This window comes from Squalius cephalus (genome assembly GCF_949319135.1).
Source record: "Squalius cephalus genome assembly, chromosome: 5".
NCBI lineage: Eukaryota > Metazoa > Chordata > Actinopteri > Cypriniformes > Leuciscidae > Squalius > Squalius cephalus.
This window is the reverse complement of record NC_137126.1, coordinates 27,826,520-27,843,038: the sequence shown is the minus strand read 5'-3', so window position 1 is coordinate 27,843,038 and position 16,519 is coordinate 27,826,520. Positions and strand designations below refer to the sequence as shown.

At 39.1% G+C, this 16,519-nt stretch overlaps 1 protein-coding gene across 6 annotated transcripts in view; it reads left to right on the top strand.

The window, feature by feature from the left end:
- sptbn2 (spectrin, beta, non-erythrocytic 2) overlaps positions 1 to 16,519 on the top strand; it is a 107,449-nt gene that overhangs the window by 77,347 nt on the left and 13,583 nt on the right. For all 6 annotated transcript variants that reach the window (XM_079871317.1, XM_079871313.1, XM_079871315.1 and 3 more), the window contains 21 exons: positions 1,567 to 1,718; positions 1,858 to 2,031; positions 4,693 to 4,784; positions 4,897 to 4,977; positions 5,837 to 5,952; positions 6,202 to 6,314; positions 6,434 to 6,621; positions 8,148 to 8,265; positions 8,369 to 8,527; positions 8,612 to 8,914; positions 9,569 to 9,722; positions 9,807 to 10,201; positions 11,396 to 11,500; positions 11,654 to 11,812; positions 12,469 to 12,680; positions 12,775 to 12,912; positions 13,104 to 13,323; positions 13,423 to 13,776; positions 14,412 to 14,594; positions 14,783 to 14,985; positions 15,875 to 15,965. In XM_079871317.1, the coding sequence (XP_079727443.1) occupies positions 1,567 to 1,718; positions 1,858 to 2,031; positions 4,693 to 4,784; positions 4,897 to 4,977; positions 5,837 to 5,952; positions 6,202 to 6,314; positions 6,434 to 6,621; positions 8,148 to 8,265; positions 8,369 to 8,527; positions 8,612 to 8,914; positions 9,569 to 9,722; positions 9,807 to 10,201; positions 11,396 to 11,500; positions 11,654 to 11,812; positions 12,469 to 12,680; positions 12,775 to 12,912; positions 13,104 to 13,323; positions 13,423 to 13,776; positions 14,412 to 14,594; positions 14,783 to 14,985; positions 15,875 to 15,965 (3,710 nt within the window). The remainder of the gene's footprint in view (positions 1 to 1,566; positions 1,719 to 1,857; positions 2,032 to 4,692; positions 4,785 to 4,896; positions 4,978 to 5,836; positions 5,953 to 6,201; positions 6,315 to 6,433; positions 6,622 to 8,147; positions 8,266 to 8,368; positions 8,528 to 8,611; positions 8,915 to 9,568; positions 9,723 to 9,806; positions 10,202 to 11,395; positions 11,501 to 11,653; positions 11,813 to 12,468; positions 12,681 to 12,774; positions 12,913 to 13,103; positions 13,324 to 13,422; positions 13,777 to 14,411; positions 14,595 to 14,782; positions 14,986 to 15,874; positions 15,966 to 16,519) is intronic.

Genomic DNA, 16,519 nt, shown 5'->3' with positions numbered 1-16,519 from the left:
GCGCAGAACGCGCATTCTAGCTTACACTGACAGTCGCCTGTAGTTCTCTCGGTGTGTTCAAGTGCAGCTTTTTTTTCCCAGCGCAGGCGACGTCAGGTGACAACACAGTCAGCTTTCATCAGCGCTAGTTCTTTGGCGTCGGTTTGGTGTGTCCTGGGCTTTAGAGATATAAGCAATTTCTGAAAGAAACTGTAGAAAAGAGTTTCATTGATAATTTTGACTGAGAAAGAGTGTTAAGATAAAAAGACATGAGAATTTAATCGGGGATAAGAGACAGCCTTCAAGGTTTTACCGTCTGTGAAGTGTGTTTTATTCTGTAATGGGTTTCAAACCATGATCAGGTCTCTACAGACACGCACACAGGCTTTTCAGATGTGGTGTCCTTTACTATTCAACTACCTTTTTAGCAGCACAGAAGTCAATCACTGTGTGGTTTTCAGTCGTACATGTACAGGTGTTTCTGTGTGTTACAGTGTGATCCAATTCCCTGTGAAATAACAAGCTCAGCCCTAATGGAAGATTGTGTGTGTGTGTGTGTGCGTGTGCACGAGAGAAGATCTGTGACCAGATGGCTCTGAGGCTGACCTTGTGTTGCCTCTCACTGCTTATTTGCTCTTGCATTATTTTGTGTGCTTGTTTTCAGTGTTTACAGGGAGAGTGTTTGTTTAATGACTGAGGCGTTTTGTGCTCATGACATTTTTCTTATCAGCAATTAAATTACCATGCTTCATTTAAACTTGTTACAGGAATTATCTTGTCATATTAGCGCATACGACACAACATGCAGCTCTCGCTCGGTCTTTCTGAATATAGGTGGTAGTGAGGGGGAGCTTGTAGTTGTAGTAGTGTTTATGATAAACAGCTTGTTGTTCCTCTGTAAAGGTCAATCAGATGACAGCAGTGGGTTGAGCCTCTTACTGACCAGCCCCATATGCTTTCACACAAGTTCCTGTGACACTAATGCTGAACTCTTAGTGGACACTTATCTGTCTGCAGTCATATCAAGCATTCTTGTTTCTGGTCTCTTTCCATCTGTCTGGCGGTGTTATTTTTTAAATTCCGATTATGGGCAGAGAAACATTTTAAAAAAATTAGGATGCTTTATCTCGTCACAGTGCTCTGTGCGGTTGAGTCCCGCCCCTTCCGTCACATAATTGGCTGGCTGTGAGTGAGGTCGGCTCTGATTAATGTGGGCAGCCATCAGTCAAGCTGTCAGCATGCTGCAGTAATTGAGTTGCTTTAATAGTTTAGAGTTACAGTCAGTCCTCGGTCTGCACGTCATTCTTGAATGTTCATTTTATGCACAGTTGTAAAATGCAGGTCCTGACATGGCTTGTTGCAGTAATATTTATGGAGTCTTGTTTTTCTGCCTTTAAATTAGTGACCTAATGTTTTTTTAGTAATATGTGTATTTTTGGGATCATTTTTTAAATGCATTCGCAGTCTGTGTGGTTTATGATTGTTCCAAATTATTGTGTGTGTGTGCAGGGGCTTTAGTGTATCAGAGTGAATGTTTTTTTAACAAGTTTGACCTCCAAACCTCCAAAACTTTTTTCTCTCTTCCAGATGAGAGAGAGGCTGTGCAAAAGAAGACTTTCACTAAATGGGTGAACTCTCACCTGGGCCGTGTGACCTGCAGAATCGGTGACCTCTACACTGACCTCCGCGATGGACGCATGCTTATCCGACTGCTGGAGGTTCTCTCCAGTGAACAACTGGTCAGCATCCATCCATCCCTCCCTCTAAACCTGTTTTTCTTGTCATATTCATCTGTCAGTTTCAAACACTTCGTTGCTGTGAATATCCATACACTTTCATTTCATTAATTTAATTTCTTGTTCTCTCTCTCTCTCTCAGCCAAAGCCAACCAAGGGCCGTATGCGCATCCACTGTCTGGAGAACGTTGACAAGGCTCTGCAGTTCCTAAAGGAACAAAAGGTTCATCTGGAGAATATGGGTTCTCACGACATAGTCGACGGAAACCACCGCCTCACACTTGGACTCATCTGGACTATAATCCTCCGCTTCCAGGTAGGATGATGTGGCTTCGGCTAGACTTAGGTGTGTGTCTAAAGGCCCGTTCACACCAAGGACGATAACTATAAAGATAACGATAAAGATATAATTCTAAAAATCGTTCTCCATATTAAAGAATAACAGAGTTCACACCACAACTATAACGATAAAGATATGAGGAACGATATCGTTGGGATCACTTTCAGAACGATTTTTTTTCAGCTGTCAAACGATAAAACACTGACAGTCAATCAGAATCCATTCTAATTTAAAGGTCTCACGCATTCAAAATGGGGCGCGCGCGCGCGTGCTTAGAATAAAAAGACCGTTATCGTTCGTTGGTGTGGACGCATATATAGTTATCTTTATCGTTATCCTTATAGTTATCGTGCTTGGTGTGAACGGGCCTTAAGCCTGTGAGTCAGTTGATACAGCATCTCGCACCCGTCATTGATAAAATGGGAACACCTGTTTTTAACTAAATTATGTCAATTATTTTGGTGCACTAATTATGGTTGTGTAGGGAATCTCACTGAGTCTGAGCCAGATGTTGGGCCAGTGATCGATAATTTTATTCAATGGTGTGATGATTCATTTTTAAATATTAATGCTTCAAAAACAAAAGAGATGCTTATTGACTTCCGTAAGAAGAGCTCTGCACCTGTGTTGCCTTCTATCATAAAGGGACAGCAGGTAGAAGTAGTCAAACAATATAAATATTTAGGGACTATAATTGATGATAAACTACAATTTGAGGAAAACACCGATATAATTAGAGGAAAAGCTCTTCAGCGTATGTATTTTTTAAGGAAACTTCGACTTTTTAACATGGATGTTTCTTTTATGAAAATGTTTTATACATGCTTCATTGAAGCCATTTTAAGTTTTTCCATCGTCTGCTGGTATGGTAACCTTAATTTAAAGAACAGGAGGAAGCTGACAAGCATTGTGACAATGTGCAGTAAGATAGTGGGGACCGATTTAAGGACTATCTCACAGATTTATGAGTGCAGGACAATTAGGAAGGGCCGGGTAGTGCTTTCTGATGTTACTCATCCATTGTGTGCTGAATTTCAACTCCTTCCTTCAGGGCGGAGATTTAGACTCCCCTTGTGTAAATCAAATAGATATAGAAATTCTTTCATACCGGCGGCAATTAAGTTTTTAAACGATTTTTTGTAATTCAAGGTAATTGATGTGTTGTGTTGTGTTGTTAATATGTGTATGTGTATACTACTGCTCCTACTGCTGTCTATACAAAGAATTGCCTTTAAGGACAATAAAGTTTAACTTAATATTAAATATAGTCCTGACTTTGGAATTTGACTCAGACACACAGCCAAAAAAAAAGTTTGTGTGTGATTGTCATTATTGTGATCTTTTGTCTTCTTTTAACCCAGTTCTGTTCTTTTTGTTTGTCTTTCAAATGGCTTTATCAGTGTCATCTATTAATATTGAAGAATAATTAACATATTTTGCCACTTCATTGCCCCTTTTTTTAATTTGCCTGTCCTTTTTTTAACTCAGCTCAATATTCTTTCTATTGAAATAAGCTAATTATCAAAGCCCAGTGATCCAGACTGCTTACTGCGTTTCATCACTACTTCTGATTATTTTGTGAAGATGTTGCTGATTTGTGTTTTATGTTGCTGAAAAGTGAAAACAAGATATTGAAAATAATTTTTCCTTGTCCTTTTTTTGCTGAATGAATTGAAGCAGATTATAAATTATTGTACAGATATACTCTGGAATGGATCTAGATTACTTTTTTAAAAATAAATTATTACTTTTATTAAGCAAAGATGCATTGAATTGGTCAAAAGTAATGACTTTGATATTGTTACAAAAAAACGATTTAAAAATAAATCCTGTTCTTTTGAATTTATATTCATTCTGAAAAACAAAACAAAAACAACATTTCCACAAAGATATTAAACAGCACAGCTGTTTTCAACATGAATAGTAATAAGAAATGTTTCTTGAGCTCCAAATCTACATATTACAATGATATCTGAAGTATCATGTGACACTGAAGACTGGAGTAATAATGCTGAAAATTCAGCTTTGCAATCACAGAAATAAATACATTTTTAATGTATTAAAATAGATATTATTAAATAGATAAAATTTTAACTGTAAAATTATTTCTTAATATTACTTTTTACTGTATTTTTGATCAAATAAATGCAGCCTTGGACAGCATAATAAACTGACCACAAACTTTTCAATGGTAGTGTATAAATAAGACCAGTAAAAGATGTGATTTGCAGCAAAAAATTTATAGTTTTTTTTATGGTTGGTTTGTGTTAAATAACTTAAAGGCCTGAACACACAACAGCTAAATACAACTGTCACTGCTCTTCTGAGTGTCATGTACTAAATCAGGTTTAGTGCACACAGTGTTTGGTTATTTATATGACAACTGCATTCTACAACTTAATTTACTCCCAAACATTCAGGTAGTGATTACAGTATTTGTTAACTTGCCAGTAGTGTATACAAAACTGAGCTAAACAATAACTTACAGAACATAAACAAAACAAAAAAACAGCATCTATGTTGACAGGAGTCTACTAAAAAATGGTTAAAAACTCACCCAAACCTAAAATCTAAACTGAGAGGTAAAGATAAGAAGTTTACACAGTTAAATGTTTTACGTCTCACTTGTTTGAACAGATCCAAGACATTAGCGTTGAGACGGAGGACAACAAGGAGAAGAAATCCGCCAAAGATGCTCTGCTGCTGTGGTGTCAGATGAAGACTGCAGGGTAAGAGAGGAAGAGAAAGAAATGAAGTGAATCGATGACTGAATGATGCTTCTGTTTTCTTGAACACACACTAGTTCTGGTTCTGTACTAATGAAAGCTACTCTCCTTTCAGGTACCCGAATGTCAATGTCCACAACTTCACCACCAGCTGGAGAGACGGTCTAGCGTTCAATGCTATAGTGCACAAACACAGGTATCGATCTGAGCTCACAAACACACAAACTAACATTAAAGTACACCGGTACAAGGCCTTTGTTCTCAAACACATGACAGGCTTTGGTATGACTGCAATTTCCACATAGTAGCATGTGCTCATGGTCTTCACGGCCCTTCATTCTTCAGCATGTTCCCACACATACAGAGAGGTCTGCAGGGGCCTCCAACGGCATTCTGGAACTTTAACTTTGTTCTGTAAAAGTGTGTATAGAGGAATACATCAATAAGTTGAAGGAATCATTTTACTCTAAATTTTACTCAGTGAATTCTGAGATGTGTAAATGTGTAAAGACAAGTTAGTTATGTTAATCCAGCTTTTCACTTTTTTTGTTATGCTCATAAATTGTAATGAAAATATATTTATTAAGTATAAAAAACAAAACATGCAAAATGGAAGCATGTGCTCTCAAAGTTTTGGTCCCAGCTGTATTTACTGTGCATTGTATGATTTGTGTATTTGAGGTGAGATTCCTCTTTTGTCTTCCTGTGAAATCATTTCATCATAAACTAATTGGGCCACGTAGGATCTCTTGCTGTATCAGTCCCACCATCCCCTCATTTTTGCTTTCTTCCTCTCAACTGTCGCCCAGCAGCTTTTGTTCTTTCTGCAATTTTTTTCATGCAGCATAACATAAAAAAGGAAACGTTGAATTAAGTTGACCTAAATAAGGAAAGAAAATCCCTTACAGTGATGGAGTGCTTCCCTCTTTTGTTGGAGAAGTGTACTGCAGTGTTCTTAGTGACAAACTGAAATGTCCTCTTGGCAAAGAGTTTTACCGCCTCAAAATAACATTCCTGTTGATTTTCTTCTTTCTTTCTTTCTTTCTCATTTTTAGGTCAGACTTGATTGACTTTGATAATCTTAAGCGTTCTAATGCCCACTATAACCTGCAGAATGCCTTTAATGTGGCTGAGAAGGAGCTGGGTCTTACCAAGCTACTGGATCCAGAGGGTGAGATTCAGATATGTGCATAAATAGCAAATACATGCATCATTTTTAACCAGATAGTAAAGACACACCTACCCACAGACACTCGACAAAAACAATATACTCTGAGATACACACAGAACCTTTGGGTGGAAGGTGTCCAGACAGACCAAATCAAGAGACAATCTGCTGAATGAAAAGAATGAACAAAAGAGCGTATTTTTATTATTATTAACTAGCCAATGTATTTCTGTCATATCTCTTGCTCTCTAGATGTGAATGTTGATCAGCCTGATGAGAAGTCCATCATCACATATGTAGCCACATACTACCACTACTTCAGCAAGATGAAGGCGCTCGCTGTAGAGGGAAAGAGGATCGGCAAGGTACATTGAGAGAATTACACTCTGCCCTTATGTTTACATAGCCATTTCCTGAAGTGTTTCTGTAAGTGTGGTTCATTAGTCTATAAAGTTAATAGGGGTGTATTCGACTGTTTCTGTAGGTGCTGGACTATGCTATCGAGGCAGATCAGCTGATAGAGAAATACGAGACTCTGGCATCAGAGCTGCTGCAGTGGATTGAACAAACCATCGTTACCCTTAATGACCGTCAACTCGCTAACTCACTCAGTGCGGTTCAGAACCAGCTACAGGCCTTCAATACCTACCGCACTGTGGAGAAACCACCTAAGTGAGTGATCAAGTAAAAAACATGGTGTAAAAGAGTGGTGTCAAGTTTGACCCATTTGCTTTTTTAATGCACGTTCCTGGTCTTACTGATCAATTGGTGCATATTATTCCATAGCAGAAAATTATTTGTAATCTTCAGTTAAAATGCATTAACTTGCTCTTGCTTTGAAACGACTTGTGCAGGCTTTTCATCCAGAAAAGGATTTTCTATCTTAGTATATTTGTCTTGTTATCCAGTACTAATATCTAAGCATTCTTATATCAAGAAGCAAAATGACTCCAGATGTCAAGTCTTGATTTCTGCCAATGGAAAATGTTTTCCCTGTGAATTAAGTTTATTTTTCTTACCCCATTGGCAGATATTTTTTTCTTGTTTTAAACAATCTCACTTTAAAAAAAAAAAATCAGAACGTAAGACTGAATATCTTCAAAAAGTCATTTTGCTCAATTTCATTAAATAATGTTGATAAACATTATCCAACACTGCAAAATATATTTGTATTGTTTTCCAGTAAACTATCCCTTTAAATCATAAAGCATTTACTTGAGAAGCAAAACGATTGAAATTAGTAATTCTTGTTTTCTGGAGAAATGCAAGTTGAGATTGTTTAAAACAAGAATAAATATCTGCCATTGGAGTAGGACAAATATTTTTCCCCTCCTTTGAATTAAGTTTATTTTCCTTACCCATTTGGCAGATATTCTTTCTCGTTTTAGGGAAAAACTTAATTTTGATCATTTTTTCTCCAGAAAACTTAAAAAAAAAAAAAAAAAAAAAAAAAAAAAAAATATATATATATATATATATATATATATATATATATATATATATATTTAATTTCTCAAGTAAATGTATCTTGAATTAAGAATGTTTAGCTATTTGTACTGGAAAACAATAAACATATAGTAAGTAAATAATTATTTGCACTGTTGGATAATGTTTACCAATAGCTAAATAGATGTGTAGGCATTCTTTTAGCAAACTCACATTCAATCTGGCTGTATTGTGGTGTGTAACACCCAGTTTTCACTATCCAATCAAGTTCTGTTCAACAATCTTTCTCACTGAATATCCTGTTTAAGGGCCTGCTCACATATCGCGTCTTTTGCGCGCGCAAGTTCGTTATTTCAAATGTAGCCGCGCGGTATGCGCGCTCATAATGGAAGCGACGCGGTCGCGGTGCGACGCGCTCGTTTTTTCCAAGCGCGTCCGCGCCGCATCGAGATAAAAACATCTCAACTTTTCAGAATGCCGCAAGCGCACCGCAGGTCACGTGACAAGAACCAAGCTTAGCAACGACAGACGCCTCCGAAGCGCAACCACCTCGAGCGCTTTGGAAAAAGGAGAACGCGGCGCGCCTAGCGTTTTCGACGCGTTTTTATGCGCGATATGTGAGCGCCGCCTAACTCAACAATCACCTTACAATAGAGTAAAGTGAGCAATACTGGATTTTTATGCTGACTTTAAATGTTTGATACCTAAAATACATTCTAGATGCATCCCTTTATTATTGTATGTTTTGACAGGTTCACTGAAAAGGGAAATTTGGAAGTTTTGCTCTTCACCATTCAGAGTAAAATGAGAGCAAACAATCAGAAAGTCTACATGCCAAGAGAGGGAAAACTCATCTCTGACATCAACAAGGTATATACACATCAAATGCTATTGTATATGTGAATCTACACAAATCTAGCTTGAGTTTAGAGTGATGCTCATGGCCTGTTGTGTTTGCTGTTTGTCTGAGAAGGCGTGGGAGAGGCTAGAGAAAGCGGAACACGAGAGAGAGTTGGCACTGAGAAATGAGCTGATTCGTCAGGAGAAGCTGGAGATGTTGGCCGCACGCTTTGACCGCAAAGCAGCCATGAGAGAAACCTGGCTCAGCGAAAACCAGCGGCTAGTGTCACAGGTGAAGTAGATTGACACTTAGAAGAAAATATTTATAGTATGATGTGAGATGATGGCTAATATAATACATTGTCTCCACCTTTAGGACAATTTTGGTGTTGAACTGGGCGCTGTGGAGGCAGCCACTCGCAAACATGAGGCCATCGAGACCGACATCCAGGCGTATGGTGAGCGTGTAGCAGCTGTAGAAGCTGTTGCTCGAGAACTGGAAGCGGAGGGATATCATGAAGTGCGGCGCGTACTGGCACGGAGGGATAACGTGCTCAGACTGTGGGAGTATCTGAAGGAACTACTTGCGGCACGGCGAGAGAGGCTGCTAGCACACAGAGACCTACAGCGCCTCCTACAGGAGATGAGCTACATCATGGACTGGATGGAAGACATGAAGGTATGGACTCATTCAGACTATGGCTGCACAATAAATCACATTGAAACCGCAAGCGATTTGGCAAAGGCTGCGATTATTTTATGTGCAGCTTGTCAGTGCAGTGCGGGTGATCGGTAGTAAATGCTGCTCCATCTGAACGCCAGAGGGCGCTCTCACGCAGACACGCCAAATATGCCCCGCAAGAGCACATATCATTCCAGGAAATCCCTATCGCTGTAGCTGAATAAACAGAAGATTGAAACGCTTTGATTGATTAAACATGACTAATAAACACACGACTGCCTTTTTCTGTGTAAGAAGCCACAATATCTCACAGAAGGATGCTGAACTGTCAAATATGCAATAAATATTCGCTAAATATTATCTGTAATGTGTATATATATACTTGCTATTGAGTTGAGATGCTGTAGTAAAATATTTTGGGATACATTTTTTAGAACGCAGAATCCAACTGTAAACATTTACCATTTGTTCATTCCTTAGTATTAGTATTATTTTTTTATTTTTTTTTACCAGTTTGTACTATGAAAAAAAAAATCAATAAAAATAATTTTACTTCTTTAATAATACTATAATTCCCCCCCCCCCAATTATGTTATAATGTTTTATTGTCTTATAGATCAGTCCTTTATATGTTTTTGTTTGTGTGTTTAGAGTCGCCTGCAATCCCAGGACAGTGGAAAACACCTTCATGATGTGGAGGACTTGTTGCAGAAACACACACTAGTGGAAGCTGATATATCCGCACAGGCAGAGAGAGTCAAAGCTGTGCAGGCTGCTGCGAAGAGATTTACTTCAAATGAACAGAGTGAGGATACGCCCCACACATAAACAAACATGTGATGGTCTTGAGCTCACAATTAAAACACAATTGGTTCTCCTCTCTCTTTAGGTTATAAGCCTTGTGACCCTGCGCTGGTTGAAGAGAAGGTGGACCTTCTGGGCCGAGCATATGGAGAATTGGGCCAGCTGGCAGCGGATCGACGAGTTCGACTAGATGACTCGCGCAGGCTGTGGCAGTTCCTGTGGGAGCTGGGAGAGGAGGCTGCCTGGATCCGAGAGCAGGAGCAGATCTTATCCGGAGGAGATTATGGAAAGGACCTGAGCTCCGCTCTTCACTTCCTGTCTAAACATGAGGCCTTCAGGGACGAGATGGCAGCCCGGTACGGCCCTCTGGGGAATAGCATTGCTGGTGGAGAAGCCCTGGTGAAGGAAGGCCACTCTGGAGCACCTGAGGTTACAGAGCGAATCAAGGACGTGAAAGCACAGTGGTCACACCTCGAGGAGGTACAGAACCAGAGAATGGCTCAAACTTTAAAGGGGCATTCCACCCATTTGAACATTGTTTTTTATTTAAAGTGGGTCATATATGTAGTCGAAATGTAAAATAAATTTTGAATTTGGTGCCTTCGTGACCGAGGAAAGACAAAAAATAACTTCAGGACGCATTTGTATGAAAGACAACAACTCCCACAATTCACCACATTGCACAGCTCCACAAGCCACTCCCACTAATCCAGAAAGCGCATATCTGCCTATAAGAGAAATCACTCTTCCGTCTACAAGGCTAGCTACCACCAGAGCTTGAAATTCATTTCACACAAAATGTCTAGTTAGTTGGCAAACTCATTAGTGCATTACTCCTCGTTTGTATTTCTTTCGAAAAGGTGAATTATTGCATGGTACCTGGATGTTCAGTCAGAACATATGCGGTGCGAAACTAGGATAGTTCACAACACAAAAGTCCGTGTCCTCGTCTGATTCAGAGATTTCGTCCAGGAGAAATTGTCATCGTTGAAATTCTTTGCCGCAGACGGACTCTATCTCTGTGTTCGTAGCGGTTCGTAGTTGCATAGTGAGATCACCGGCGCCACCAGTCCGCCCTAACTCGAGCCAGTCCGGGCTCCTCGTCCGCGGCAGGCAGGTCTTCTGCCTCGGCTGCTCTTCGCTATAATGCGGCTTGTAAAGGTAGCCACAAACACCTGATTCAAGCATCAGACTTCCGAAATCCTCTTCTTCTATATCATATTGAGCACTCTCCTCCGCTATTGTCATAACTTTACATCTGTCTCCACAGCGCCTGTTAGCTTAGCTTCAAACAAGATGGAGGATATTGCTTTCAGTTTCAGAGAGTAAAGTCCCACCCACTGATCTGTAATAGGTCTGTAGCGTGAGCGGGTCCCGCCCCCTGGGAAAGATGAGGAACTAGTGCTTGTAGTCTCAACAGAAATCCCCCCCTCTTACACTTCCTCCTACAATGACGCAAAATGACGATTTTGGCGTCATTGTAGGAGGAAGTGTAAGAGGTAAATAACGGATTTCTCCCGTCTCAGGGGAAAATGAGAGAGTGTTGCATGACCATTCAATAGTATGACTGGGTTTCTAACAATGCAAAGCTTAATGCAAATGGGTGGAGTGTCCCTTTAAAGTGGAATGTGTGTCTTTACACAGCACCACATTTCACACTCTCTCTTTCTACAGGCCTCAGAGTTGCGTGAGCAGAGGCTCAATGAGTCTGTAGCTTTCCATCAGTTCCAAACAGACGCCAACGACATGGAGGCCTGGATAATGGAAACACTAAGACAGGTAAAACAGACACAAATATGTTTTACTGACTATTTGTACACATTTCTATTTTGTCCTGTTCTATTTCAAAGGAATTCATCATGGTGTAGCCTTGCTGCTGAGTTTAGTCATTAAACTGAATCTTTTGTTATTCTCTGTTTGTTCTGTTTGAAGGTGTCTAGTCAAGAACTGGGCCATGATGAGTTTTCTACACAGACCCTGGCCAGAACGCAGAGAGAGGTGGAAGAAGAGATTCAAAGTCACCGATCACTCATCGACTCACTACATGAACAGGCCTCAACACTGCCTGCAGCGTACACACACTCCCCACAGGTACACACAACACACACACACAGGAAAGAAATGATGCATTAACTACAGATTGATAACCAATATTTACCACGATTTATATATTTGAATCGATTGACGCCCCTATTTATACATTCAAAAAGTTAAAAAGTTTGGGGTCAGTAAAAGGTTTTTTTAAATAAATTATTACTTCTATTCAGCAAGAATGCATTCAGTTGATCAAATGACATTAAAAACATTTATAATGTTACAAAAGATTTGTATTACAAATAGATTCTGTTCTTTTGAACTTTCTATTCATCAAAGAATCCTGAAAAAAAGTATCATGGTTTCCACAAAATATTAAGCAGCACAACTGTTTTCAACATTAACATTAGTAAGAAATGTTTCTTGAGCGCCAAATCAGGATATTATAATGATTTCTGAAAATTCAGCTTTGCATCACAGGAATAAATTACAATTTAAAATATATTAAAATAGAAAAAAAATTTTTTTTGAACTGTAATCCTATTTCACAGTTTTACTGTTTTTACTGTATTCTTATCAAATAAATGCAGCCTTGGTGAGTATAAGAGACTTCTTTTAAAACATTTTTTTTTAAATTGCTGAACCCAAACTTTTGAACAGTAGTGTTTGTTACTCATATTATTTATTTAAAAGCCTTTCTCATTCTTGAACAGGTGGAGGGCCGTCTCCCAGCGATAGAGCAGCGCTATGAAGAGTTAGAGGGTTTGTCTTCGTCATGGCGACAGGCCTTAGATGGGGCACTTGCGTTGTATCGCATGTTTAGTGAAGCTAGTGCCTGCCAGCTGTGGGTTGGAGAAAAAGAACAGTGGCTGCACAACATGGAGATTCCCACCAAACTAGAGGACCTGGAGGTGGTCCAGCAAAGGTTAGAACAAATACAATGATCCTTGTGTAAGTTTTAATTATTAAACTTAATGAAATGGCATATATTGGTGTAATATGGTTTGTTTTGACTGAAGGTTTGAAACTCTGGAGCCAGAGATGAACACACTGGGCGCTCGCATTTCTGATGTCAATCAAGTGGCCCAACAGCTGCTTGGATCAGACAACCGCAACAAAGAGCAGATTGACCAAACGCAAAACCAACTCAATAACAGGTACAGTCACCAACACAAAGAGCAGATTGACCACACCCAGAGTTATCTAGTTATATAGTTGACAAAACTATAACAAATGAGAGATTAACAGCACACAGAACCAACTTAACACAGGCATACACAGAAAAGGTTCATAAAGTTAAATGATCAGAAATGGCCTCACACTTCTCCTTCTTCATCCTCCTCTGAAGGTGGTCTGATTTCCAGAGTCTGGCCGACCAGCGTAAACAAGCTCTGGAATCTGCACTGAATATCCAGAACTATCATCTAGAGTGTAATGAGATCAAGAGCTGGATGAAGGAGAAGACCAAAGTCATTGAGTCCACACAGAGCCTTGGAAACGACCTGGCTGGGGTCATGGCCCTGCAGCGCAAGCTCACTGGTATGGAGAGAGACCTGGAGGCTATACAGGTAAAAAAAAAAACCACATCATTATATCTAATACAACCAGACAGAAATTGTAGCTTTTATACTTTTTCTTACTTGTTCTCTTCCCGTTGTCTTCCACAGGGTAAGTTGGATGATATGCGCTCTGAGGCCGAGAAGTTGGTGTCCGAGCATCCTGAGCAGGAGGAGGAGATCAAGGGTCGACTGGCTGAAATCCAGGACGTGTGGGAGGAGCTTCGAGCCACCATGAAGCGGCGTGAGGAGTCTTTAGGCGAAGCCTCAAAGCTTCAGGGCTTCCTCAGAGATCTTGATGACTTCCAGGCCTGGCTGTCTCGTACACAGACCACCGTGGCATCCGAGGACACGCCCACCTCTCTGGCCGAAGCGGAGCGTCTGTTGGGACAACATGAGGCCATAAAGAATGAAGTAGATAATTACAGGGAAGATTATGAGAAGATGAGAGCTACTGGAGCTGAGGTCAGTTATTGTAAACGTGGAAAAAAAGAAAAACCTTCATTGCTATACACTACTGTTTGGGGTTGGCAAGATTCTTTTTTTTAATGTGTTATAAAGAAGACTCTTATGCTGACTAAGGCTGTGTTATTTGATCAGAATATAGTAAAGCTGTAATATTGTCAAATATTATTACAATTTAAAATAACTTTTCTATTTTAATATATTTTAAATTGTAATTTATTCCTGTGATGGCAAAGCTGATTTTTCAGCATTACTCCAGTCTTCAGTGGCACACGATCCTTCAGAAATCATTCTAATATGCCGATTTGCTGCTCATGAACAATTTCTTATATTAATGTTAAAACAGTTATATTTTTGTAGTACATTTTTCAGGATTCTTTGATGAATTGAGTTAAAAAGAACAGCATTTATTTGAAAAAGAAATGTAATAACGATGTGATTAAATTAAGTGATTAATTTATCCTTGATGAATAAAATTGATTTCTTTTTCTTTCAAAGAAAACAAAAATCTTACTGACCCCAAACTTTTTACCAGAAGTATATATTTTACTGAAATTTGACAAATACCTGAAAATAGTTGTTGTAAAGATAAAGCAAATTATCTTTGTATCCATTTGTGATTTGTGTGTGTTTAGGTAACTCAGGGACAGACTGATGCCCAGTACATGTTCTTAGCCCAGCGACTGCAAGCATTGGACACCGGATGGCACGAGTTGAGAAGAATGTGGGAGAGCCGCCACTGTGTCCTTGCGCAGGCCTTCGATTTCCAAACCTTGCTACGAGATACAAAACAGGCAGAGGGCTTCCTCAATAGCCAGGTGTGTGAATGCTATACTGCTTGTATTTTTGGTATTGCACAACTAAATAATGTACATTTAAAACATTCCATATCTTTCCAGGGGAAAGACACAATTTTAGTTGAATAATCTGCAAATAAGAACTCCTGATTGGTGGGTGAAACCTTAATGAAAGCTAATAACCCAGTCTCTTTTCTCTTTGCCTACAGGAATATGTTCTGTCACACACAGAGATGCCCTCCAGCCTGCAAGGGGCTGTGGAGGCCATCAAGAAACACGAGGATTTCCTTACTACCATGGAGGCCAGTGAAGAAAAGATCAATGGTGTGGTCGAGTCTGGACGGAGACTCGTATCTGACGGCAACACCTACGCAGACAAGATCCAAGAGAAGACCGACTCCATTCAGGAGAGGTGAGCAGAAACTGAATAAATGAAAAAAAGACATGATTAGAAGATCACTGTGACCAAAATCATCATGTTATGAGTATTTTTAATTAAGTAATTGAATCACTGTAATAGTACAACAATGCCACAATATAGCTATTTTCCCATAAATTTAACATACATTTGTTATATAAACTTAAACAGGTTTTGCACCAGTAAGATATATTTGTTAAAGAAATGAACACTTATTCAGCAAGGAAGCATTAAATTGATCAAAAGGGACAGTAAATAAATGTATAATGATACAAAAGATTTCTATTTCTAATAAATGCTACAGTATACTTTTGAATTTTTTGTTCATCAAAGAATACTGAGTATTTGAATGATTTTTCCACAAAAATATTAAGCAGCACAACGGTTTTTAACATTGAGAATAAGAAATGTTTCCTGAGCAGCAATTCAGCATATCAGAGTGATTTCTGAAGGATCATGTGGCACTGAAGACTGGCGTAATGATGCTGAAAATTCAGCTTTGCCATCACAGGAATAAATTATATTTTAAAATATATTAAAATAGAAAACAGTTATTTTAGAGTGTAATAGTATTTCACAATATCTTTGTTTTAACTGTAATTTTTTATCAAATAAACGCATCCTTGGTGAGCATAAGAGACTTCTTTCAAAAACATTAAAAAAATTGAAATATTGAGTGCATACTGCAAAAAATACTTAAGAGTACTTAAGAAGCTGCGCTATATTGGAAATATATTATAGCCGTGCCGTGTTCATCTCTATGGATCCTGGCAATGGTGTGTGTTAAATACATGCCCAGCCCTCAACAAGCCCATTATATCCAGTCCAGAACTCCAGATAACATCATGTTTTTCATCTCATGTTCCTTCTCGATTTCCTTCAGACACCAAAAGAACAAACAAGCTGCAAATGAGCTGCTGGCTAAACTGAAGGATAACAGAGAGCTGCAGCACTTCCTTCAGGATGGACAAGAGGTAATAATACAAAATACAGAGCAATTATTATAAGACAAAGTCCATTGAGAAAGATAACACATTCTAATATTAACTACACCAGTGAACCACAGCACATCCTACAGGATGAATCCAATGGTGCCACGTTCAGGCCTTCGTGGGATTAATAATGCGGCATTTACATTGCATAGTTCAAGTGACCCAATTCCAATTTTTTCCTCCCATGAGGCACAGATCGGATATGACCCACGAATGTGTAAGCAGGAAAAAAAAGCATGGATTCTTATATTCACAGATCGGTTTCAGGCCTCATTCAAATGTGGAAATAAATCAGAAATGAATTGGATACGTGCATTTGCGTCTGCCGTGCAAGCGGACAGATCGGATATTCTCCTGTAAATGCGAGTCGTACATCATTTGAAAAAAGTGACTTTAAAACATTTCGCGGTACAGATATATCTATAACAAATTAAACATCTCTAGTTAACTAGCAGAGTATACATTTCATTTGTTTATGTTAAATAAGAGGCGATCTGGTGCTGAAATACTTTTGAAATCATCCTGAGTGACGACGG